The following is a 10,285-nucleotide window of genomic DNA, read 5'->3' on the forward strand; positions in this document are numbered from 1 at the left end:
GCAGTGGGTACCGCACTTATCATCCCACGCCTACCTGTTGACAATAGAGTGGCAGCGGCGGCTCGCGGCCCTCCTCCTCCCGCCCTCCATTGGCTCTTCCCCTGGTTGACGCCCCTGCCCATGTGACGTCAGCCGCACTCACTGGGCTGGCCGGGGAAAGCGCAACATCGCTCCACCGCGTGGGCCAATGAGCGCGCGCCTGCCGGCATGGGCCCATGCCGCTCGCGCCGCTGTAAAAGGCGGAGAGGGGGGGGGTGTGCGTGCGTGCGCACGCGCACTCGCGCGCGCGGCCGGGGCTTTATATTTATGTTTTTTTTAAAGCGCCCGGGGAAAGGTGCTGCGGCTCGCGCAGCCGATCGGTCCCTCCCCGCTTCCCGAGCGAAACGGGACACGATGGAGCGCGACGAGAGCATCATCACCTCCGCCTACCTGGCCATCGACTACGTGGACTCGCTGCTGCCGGGGAACCCGCTGCAGGAGCCCTTCCGACATGCCTGGAATTATATGCTGGACCATTTCACCAAGTTTCAGATCGCCACCTGGGGCTCCCTCCTCGTGCACGAGCTCATCTACTTTCTCTTCTGCCTGCCCGGCTTCGTCTTTCAGTTCATACCTGCCATGCAGAAGTACAAGATCCAGCAGGTAGGGTAAAAAGTTCCATGTCGGCTGCCCTGCGTGCCGATGTTTGGTTTCTTCCTAATGAGATATACTGTGGAAGAGGGATGGAATAATAGAGAGTAAATAATACAAATGAGTGCATTACTTATAGAGGTGTAATCTGTAAAAATATAACGGATCGTGTTTGTATTTGCCCATCACTTTTCAGATTGCGTGGCGCAAAGTATTTTCTTGCAGACTAACAGACCCGAAATCCATTGGCGTGGGGAATGGGCAGGTTCTCTTCTCTTTGTTGGAATGTAGGAATAGGTTGGTTCTTCAGCTCCGGGATATACAAAGCGGTGAGGTTTGTTATGCAGAACAGATCTGGGGGTCCTGTTCATGCTAGCTTTCCCACCTCCTCTTCTAGGATAAGGGGGCATCCCTATAAATCGATAAAACAGAAACTGTCCACCCCCTCTGTTTACTATAAGAAGAATTAATTGGATTTCTTCCAACCACCCAATAAAAGTGTACAGGTGCATGTTCAATGTATTGTTGCTTTCTCAAATCAGTCACTGGAACAGACAAATTGCCTTCGCTGGCCAAGGGCCTGGTTGCTTTTACATCTTAGCTGTTCCTGATCATAGCCTTGTCCATTTTATTTAAGCATATTTCCTATAGTAAATATATTTCCTGAAACTACATGGTTGCTTATGTGTCTTGACTACAGCTCCTTGAAGCGGGGACTGTCTCTGGCATTTGTATGTGATATTTCAGATCGAACACCGGTATATAAAAACAAATAAATATCTATACTGTACTGCATAGATCTGGAGGTGCTATAAGTTGTAGTACTTTTCTCACATCCAGTTATTTGTCTCCTTCTAGTACTCAACATCTTATTGGGCAAGTCCTTGATTTCCACCTGTACTCTTGATGCTACCTCCCTGAGCCCCGTTTGGATTTCCCATGGTTGTCCATCCTTCTTACCTTTTCCCTGTCTATATTGACCTCATCGCAGACAGCAGATTTTCAAAGGAGCTACCGACGTGAAAATAGTGCATATCTGGGCAATATTCAAAAGCTCATTTATACATGTAAAACCTTTTGAAAATTCAGCCCTAAGGAGTGAATTTTCAAGGGAGTTGCATATGTAAAAGTAGCAATTTTCAAAAGCACATTTGCACGTGTAAAACCTTTTGAAAATTACCTCCTTTGTTTTCACTTGTTGTTTTCCCTGCATCCACCAGTAACTTCTTTTTTTGTTGTTGTTAAGGTACCAGCTGTAGAAAAATATTACAATTATGTGCCATTTTTGTAATTTGATTTGTAAATCATTTTTCTCCAGAATATGTCACAAAAATTCCTGACAGTAATAAAACTATACTGTCTATCCTTGTTCTCATTCTGTTTTCTTGTGAGGCCCAGCACTAGAATGGAAGCAAAAGTGTTCTAGGCTGCAGGAGGAATAAAGGAGCACACAGGTCCCGTGTGCTTTAGGCTTAAGAGAAGTATAAACTATGCAATTTTCAAGGGAGTTGCATATGTAAAAGTAGCAATTTTCAAAAGCACATTTGCACGTGTAAAACCTTTTGAAAATTACCTCCTTTGTTTTCACTTGTTGTTTTCCCTGCATCCACCAGTAACTTCTTTTTTTGTTGTTGTTAAGGTACCAGCTGTAGAAAAATATTACAATTATGTGCCATTTTTGTAATTTGATTTGTAAATCATTTTTCTCCAGAATATGTCACAAAAAATTCCTGACAGTAATAAAACTATACTGTCTATCCTTGTTCTCATTCTGTTTTCTTGTGAGGCCCAGCACTAGAATGGAAGCAAAAGTGTTCTAGGCTGCAGGAGGAATAAAGGAGCACACAGGTCCCGTGTGCTTTAGGCTTAAGAGAAGTATAAACTATGCAATTTTCCCATAAATGCAAAATAAATAAAACCTGTTAGTGCGTCTGGCTCGTACTTTGTATATCACAGGCCTCATATAATAGTGATGGCTATTTGGCTAGTCTGGGTCTTCAAGAAAGGTGACATCTGTATGTAGCTCCTGGCCAAAGTGCAGTGGCTGGTTTTATAGGAGGGAGGTATAAAAATGGAATAAAACCCTGATATAGGAAGAATAATAGAAAAAGAATACTAATAATTTCCACTTTGTTTTCTCTAGGACAAGCCAGAAACGCTGGAGAAACAATGGAGATGCTTCAAGATGTTACTCTTTAACCACTTCTGTATCCAGCTTCCCATGATCTGTGGCACCTACTACTTCACAGAATACTTTAATATCCCTTACGACTGGAAGTCAATGCCCAAATGGTACAGTGCTACTGAAAATTATTGTGGAAATGACACAGAAAATGTAGCTAGAGTCCTAGACAGCAGCAAGTATTCTGCAAATCTGAATGTGATTATCAGCTCCCCTATGTTCTGGTGCACTAACAGAAGAACATAAGAAATTGCCATACTGGGTCAGACCAAGGGTCCATCAAGCCCAGCATCCTGTTTCCAACAGTGGCCAAGCCAGGCTACAAGTACCTGGCAAGTACCCAAACATTAAGTAGATCCCATGCTACTGCTGTCAGTAATAACAGTGGCTATTCTCTAAGACAACTGGATTAATACAAACCACAACTTCTGGCAACAAATTCCAGAGCTTAATTGTACATTGTGAAAAATAATTTTCTCCAATTAGTTTTAAATGTGCCACATGCTAACTTCATGGAGTGCCCCCTAGTCCTTCTATTATCTAAAAGAGTAAATAATCGATTCACATTTCCCCGTTCTAGACCTCTCGTGATTTAAAAAACCTCTATCATATCCCCCCTCAGCTTCCAGTTCTCTTCTACTGCAAAGGGTGCGGGGCATCCGGAAGCTGGGGCTGTGGAGCTCAAAGCCTGGATCACTTGCTATGACCTCTGAAGTCCTCTCCCAGGGGATGCTGGGAGCAGTATGCAGATGAGCTTTCCGGTCCTCTTCTACTGCCAACAGAGCAATACATATTGCATACTCTGGTTTTTTTGCAAATATTTAGCAAACTCCTATTATAGCCATATAATTTCTTACTGGCTATCAAAATAGAACGAGGTTAATAAGAATGCAAATCAAATTTAGGAAAGTATCCAAAGTCGGCAATCGGCTAAGCTGAATAGTGTCTTGAGCAGAAACAGAGCCATATTCATCAGAGAAGGGGAAAATAACAGTGTGGACGATAGGTGACTGAGAGGGGCCGGGATATGATATAGGGACAGAAAACCAGGAAGTGTGTGGACAGTCTATGCAGGGAGCTGTCGCTCTCTGCTTCTCATAATAGGAGAGCTAAGGGGCACCAGATGAAAGGATCAGGGAGGTAACACTTTATACGCTGCGGACTCAGTCTTGCCTCAGGAAAGTGTATAAAAGGATTGTGAAAGGGGTTAGACAATTAATAAACTGATTTATAAAATATTTGTATTTAACATAAGAGGGATGTCGCCCCTGATTCAGTGTATCCCTAAACCATGACTGCTAGAAACTGCTAGACATGAACCATGTCGCTGGTCACTAGGTGTCGCTGTGGTGCGAGGTTTGGGACTCCCCACTTCCCTTAGGGGTTCTGCCTTCCCAGCATCCCCGGTCCTGCTTGTCCCGAGGAGTGAAAGACTTCCCTGAGGATCAAACCCAGGGGTCCCTTCTGTGAGGCACCGAGCCACCTTACAGACTAAATCTAAGTACCCACTAGCCACACTCGCGGCTCTGGAAGTGCGTATGCAGAAGAAAAAGAGCAGTTAAATGTGCAGCTGTTAACGTTAATTTTGAAGTCTGTGCTTTAACATCGTCCTGCTAGAGAAAAATTGTATGTATTGGTCTTTTAATACTTCTTGCTTGGTACTTGCCTAGGTATCTGATCGCTGCCCAGTGCTTCGGCTGTGCCGTTATTGAAGACACCTGGCACTATTTCCTGCATCGCATCTTGCATCACAAGAGGATCTACAAATACATCCACAAAGTTCACCACGAGTTTACGGTAGGGACCCGGTGTTCGCCCATTAAGGATCTCATTCTGATAGAATCCCGTTCCCCATCCCATCCTGTGTCTTTTATTGAAAAAGAGCCACAGGGTGCTTATGTGGTGACCGCCACATTCACCATCGGATTTAGTGGAAGGCAGATGGCGTCTGTTGCGTTCTTGCCGCTTTATTTCGCCTCGGCGACTCGTGGGCGGGGTTTTGTTCCATGGGATCCGCGGGCGCGAGCGTTTTCTGTAGAGAGAGCATGAGGGATTGTCATTTTTTCTAAAAACCGTGCATGCTCGAAATGGACCAAGAACCCTTTGAGCAGGCTCTTCCGTAGGACATCCCCAGCTCATGAAGGAGTTTGGGGGCGGGTGGGAATTGGATTCAGATGGCAACTGACCCCGACTTTTACGGTCTGGGGGGTACTGATACGCAGACAGAAGGGAAAAAGCGCAGGACTGCTCCTACGGCCGAGTCCACAAGCGAAGCGCGTCAAGCACTGCTGAAATTTTCAGGAAGTCTCCTTATCCAGTAAAAACGTTGCTAGCAGTGATATTTTTTTTTGTTTAATGAGTTTGACAGTTTCTTGGCTTTTGATTGTAAATATTACTACCCTTGTCCTAAGGATTGAGGGCAACTGCCCGGACTATACCCTTAAGAGAAATGCGGACGGCGACCTACATGGCGCGGTAGCCGTGTCGGGCAGACCGGATGGACCATTTAGTCCGTTTCTGCCCTCATTACCGTGTTTATGTATTTTACATAGTAATGTAGTAAAACTCTTCGTGCTACCATGGATGTTGTCGTTTTGTAAAACCGAGCGTGGCTGTTGCGTGTCGAAGGGCGTTGGCCCCGCTCAAGGCATCCATGCACTTGCCCCTTGTTGCGCCCTCTGTGACTGAGCCACGTATACAGCAGGGCTCTTGTGTTTTTATCATGGACTTAGCCAGCGGTTAACTTGATTTTAAAACCGAGGGGGGAGGAGTCTGACATGATTAGATGATTAGTTCCATTTTTTATTTTGTGCAGAAATAAAGCTCAGACTGAAAACAGAATTAAAAGGTGACACCTTTTTTTTTTTTGTTGGGCTAAATATGTTTCTTGCCTAGCTGTTGGGAAGTGATACTCCCTTCCAGACCCGAAAGCTAGTCGGTTCATTGCCCCTTTATTTTCCAGTTTATTGCATTTGTCTTCTGAGGGACTAACGAGGTAAATCTCCGCAGGCGCCATTTGGAATGCAGGCGGAGTACGCTCACCCGGCGGAGACGGTGATCCTCGGCCTGGGCTTCTTCATCGGCATCGCGCTCTTCTGCAATCACCTGATCCTTCTGTGGGCCTGGGTGACTGTCAGGCTGCTGGAAACCATCGACGTGCACAGGTAAAAGCGCGGGTCTCTTCCGCAGTACCCCCTTGCCTGCCTCAGGGGCCGGCACTGCTTCTTGGGAATCTGAGGGCGGCCTGCCGTTGTGTGATTGTGGTGAAGTTTTACGGAGGTCGCTCATGGGGATCAGTCTGTCGCTGACAGTACCGGCACAGCATTCTTAGAGTCAGCGGTACATCGCTATTTATTTTATTTATTTATTTATTTATTTAAAATTTTTATAGACCGACATTCATCAGGGATATCACATCGGTTCACAGTGTAACGCAAACAGATGCCTGGGGAGGCGTTTTACATCGAACAGCAAAATATCGAACAGTTATAACAAGTTAACATGAGAACAATTGAGGGGGGGGAGGTATGCAGGGGGATATAGGGAGGGAATATAACATTAAATGTTAAGAACAAGTTTTACTAATATAAATAAAATAAAATAAAAAATAACAGTATATACATATCCGATAAGAGGCGATGACATAGTAAATAAATTTGAGTAGAGATTGAAACGAGAAGGGGGCAGAGGAACAAGGGGGGGGGGGGGGAGAGGGGAAGGAAGGGGGAAGGTAGGTAGGAATATTTAAGGAGGAGGGGAAGGTAGGTAGGAATATTTAAATTAATGGGACTGTATTTCTCCTTTAGGGAAAGTACAGAGCGCTCTTTCACTGCCCTATCTGTTCCGGGGGATTTTTTTTGGGTTCTTTTTTTTTTATAAAGCTTGTGCCCCTTACTAATGGGTTTAGCTTCTTATCCCCCCATTCTAGTGAAAGTGGGAGAAGACTGTAGGAGTTGTGCATTCGTACTGTGGGACTTGAAGAGATGATAATTAAAAACCAAATATTTCCGTTATAAACAGTGCCAGGCCATTAGTGATTCTGTGAACGATGGGTCTTTCTCTGTGTTAATGAAACATGCAGCAATTTTTTTTTTTGTGTTGCTGTTTCTGCGGAGTTGCATTTGTTTGGGCAATGATAAAAAAAAGTATTATTTTCGCATTGGGTTGTGGGAGTAGGGGTTGCACGGAACCGTTGCAGGTAGGAATATACCTCTGCCCCTCGGTGTGGACCCTTGCCCAGGCTGCATCTCACAGTTTACCTGACTGCAGTAAGCTTTGAGTCTGCTCGTTGAGGGAATTCTTGCACAAATTGTGATTCTTGGTCCTGCGCACCCAGAGGTGGCTGCACAAATGCTTCTAGCGCAGTGTACAGCGTGTTCCTTGTGATAACCTTTTATTGGATCAGCATAAGAAGGATCAGAGATGATGTGCAGGAATCTTTGAGACCATGTTGGCCCATCCTTCAGATGTCTAAAGCTCATTTACTGCACTGCCTATGGAGACCACAATAGAGACCTCTTAATGCTGGTCTAATGCTAAGAAACCAGTTCCTCTCCCGGACCAGTAATAGCGACCAAAACCTAACACTAGTGTAAAGTGCATTTGAATAATAATAATAATCATTTTGGATTTTTAGCCTGCCTTTCCAGACAGCGTTCATGGTACTGTTCAGGGACAATAAGTCCCTGTCCCAAAGAGCTTACAGTGTAAGTGCCTACCTGCAACAACGGGAGATAAAGTGACTTGCTCAAGGTCACATGAAGTATCAGTGGGGGGACGTTTTATCGTTCTCAATCCTTGTATTTGGTCAATTTCCTGAAGGACAAATCGATAAACTATTAGCCAGGTAGGCTCAGGGAAAGCCAGCGCTTATCCCTGGGAGTGAGCTACAGCTACGTGGAATCAGCCGGATACTTGTGATCCGGACTAGCCACTGTCGGAGCCAGCATGCTGAGCCCACCGGCCCTTGGGCCGACCCAACCTGGCACTCCCCATTTTCTCAATGAAAGGAAAAGAAATGCATGTTTTATATGGCTGTTATTAATCATTGTTGCATGAAAAGAGAGTTAAGGTGGTGGTGGTTTTCCTCCCCTTCTCTAACATCTCCCTGTTTTTACAGCGGCTACGACATCCCCTTGAATCCGTTACACCTGATTCCCTTCTACGCCGGGGCTCGATTTCACGACTTTCATCACATGAACTTCCTGGGGAACTACGCGTCGACCTTCACGTGGTGGGACAAGGTCTTTGGCACGGACGCCCAGTTCAATGCGCACTACGAGAAAGTGGGCGAGCCGGAAGCGAAGAAGGGGAAATAGGAGGGCGGAGGGCGGGAGGGAGGAGCAGCAGGGACACGAGGGGAGAAGAGAGCGCGTGCGCGCGTGTGCGCTGTGCCGGCAGTATTCCCACGGACCCCCTCCCCCGGGAGCTGGGGGCCCCGTGACCCGCTCACATCCCAAAGGGGGCGGGGGAGGCTTCTCGCGGGTAAAATTCCAACGGCTGCGTGTGGGGGTTGGGTCTGCGCAAACGGGCCAAGCGTTGGCGGATGGGCCGCTTTACCTGTTTCTTAGCCCCGCCCATGTACGATTTTCTTCAAAAGATTTAACAATGGCTGACAATGTTAGATAAAACCTAAAATACCGAATGGCAAATGTATATATTTTTCTGCAGCTGACTGGGGTCAGGAGTTTTTAATTCTGAGGGGAAGGAAAAGTTGTAGTGTTGTGGTATTTAAATCTTAAAAGGTGCTTTTATATTTTGTCAAAATAAAAATAATATTGATCACCTGCGCCTGAGTTTTGTCCGTGAGGAGCGGCCGCGAGCATGCAGAAGGAGGGCACGGAGATCGTTATCTGAGCTATTGCTGCAGCCGATGGGTGGCAGAATAAAAATGAGGCCCTGTGATTGGCCGAACATCAACCTATGACTGCCTCCGCGTCCTCCTGTGTGCAGTCTGACATATCCAATGGGGGCAGCCAGCTTTCACGGGGCGGTCTGACGGCACTGAAACTTCACTTAAGACACCTGCACACAGATCGAAATGATGAATGTGAAAGTTTTTATATGTGGGGTTTTCTTTTTTTCTCCCCCCCAATTTTAAAAGCAAATCATTCCTTTTGACTAATTTGGTGATTTCCTACATCGAGAAGTTTCGCCCGCCAGCCGTAGAGCCAACTTTCCAGGATTGGTGGTGCTGTGGTCCATGCATGGGTGTGGATCCCATAATATCCCACCGCTGTTAGACTCTCTTTGTGTGTTCCTCACCCCCACATTGTACGTCCTGAAACGGCGGTGGGGATGGGATATACACACTTACATCCCGTCTTTCTTTTTTCATGTTCCGCCTCTCATCAATCGAGGTGGTTTACACATTTTTTACACACACAAAAAATTATTAAAATAAATGAGATATAAATAGCAGGACAAAATAATATAAAACATCCAACATAAGTAAATGACTCTTGCCCTTCCCCTCTAAACCTTTTTCCTGCTTAACTCTTCAACCCCGTCTCTTTACCTTTAGGCATCATTATAAGCTTTCTGAAAAAGCCAGGTTTTTAGCGCTTTCCTGAGTAGCGTGTGCTCTCTCGTTAGCTGTAACTCCTCCGGCACTCGTTTCCAAAGAACTGGCTGGGTCCTGCCACTGTCAGCGCTCGCTCACGCACCATGGTCGAGCAACCTTCCTTTGCTGATGCCGTCGCTGAGAGACCCTTATTCACAGACTCATAGTTCCTTTTGCGGCACCTACCATTTTCCAGTTTATAGAATACCTTGTGGATTATTGCTAACACTTTAAAACGGACCCTAAAGGCTGCTGGCCACCAATGAAGATCCTTACTATGGTTCAAACACCTTCGCCTACTCTCTGGTCCTGATGCCTGGGCTACATATCACGCTCCTTTACTGCAAATCCTGTTGTAATTTGTTACGTGTCGGTGTGTTAGAAGAGCAGTTTTATCACGGCAGCCTTTTACTTTTTTTTTTTTTTAATTTATTGCTTAGGAAACAGATTAACGCAAATGCCGTGAGGTCCATTTTCAGCCGTGGCACGGCTCTGCGAGTTGGCCAGTGTATACTTAACCGGCTCACCAAAGCCCAGGCCACCGCATACAGCCCGCTATCTTAATGTGGTCCAACCAGAGTTGGCTGGACAGATCAGCCAGTTAAGTGGCTATCGAGTTAGCTGCTTAAGTTTATCCAGCCAGCTCCATTATTCCCGGCTCTTGTCTTAATCGGCTAAAGATGTCACTGATTAAGCTACTTTATCTGTTCACGTGAGGTCCGCTCACCGCAGCTGGATATTGAGTGCCGCCACTTAGCTGGCTAGGTGCAGTTTTTAAGATTCGGCTCCTCCTTCGCATCTGTGTCACAAGCAAGTAATTCGTGTCCATACTTTACACAATAGAAAATTAAAATGGTGGCTGAAAATACTTCTAGGGTGCCGATGCTGTACCTTTAAAGTAAAGATGTTGC

General features: G+C 45.9%; 1 protein-coding gene across 1 annotated transcript; it reads left to right on the top strand.

The window, feature by feature from the left end:
• The first annotated feature begins 251 nt into the window (after positions 1-251).
• On the top strand, positions 252-8,596 carry MSMO1 (methylsterol monooxygenase 1). Its single transcript, XM_029584001.1, has 5 exons — positions 252-642; positions 2,774-2,922; positions 4,483-4,609; positions 5,822-5,976; positions 7,932-8,596. Exons 1-5 carry the CDS (start codon positions 307-309, stop codon positions 8,128-8,130), a joined length of 966 nt encoding a protein of 321 aa, XP_029439861.1. The 5' UTR covers positions 252-306; the 3' UTR covers positions 8,131-8,596.
• Positions 8,597-10,285: the final 1,689 nt, after the last annotated feature.

Source organism: Rhinatrema bivittatum, chromosome 18 (assembly GCF_901001135.1).
Source record: "Rhinatrema bivittatum chromosome 18, aRhiBiv1.1, whole genome shotgun sequence".
Lineage (NCBI taxonomy): Eukaryota > Metazoa > Chordata > Amphibia > Gymnophiona > Rhinatrematidae > Rhinatrema > Rhinatrema bivittatum.

What these genes read in the sequence shown, in the direction of transcription:
- MSMO1 (XM_029584001.1), top strand. Translation starts at nt 307, where the DNA reads ATGTTTTTTTTAAAGCGCCCGGGGAAAGGTGCTGCGGCTCGCGCAGCC. An exon ending in TGGAAGTCAATGCCCAAATG is followed by an intron (nt 2,923 to 4,482) that starts GTACAGTGCTAC and finishes GTACTTGCCTAG; the next exon opens with GTATCTGATCGCTGCCCAGT. An exon ending in AAGTTCACCACGAGTTTACG is followed by an intron (nt 4,610 to 5,821) that starts GTAGGGACCCGG and finishes AAATCTCCGCAG; the next exon opens with GCGCCATTTGGAATGCAGGC.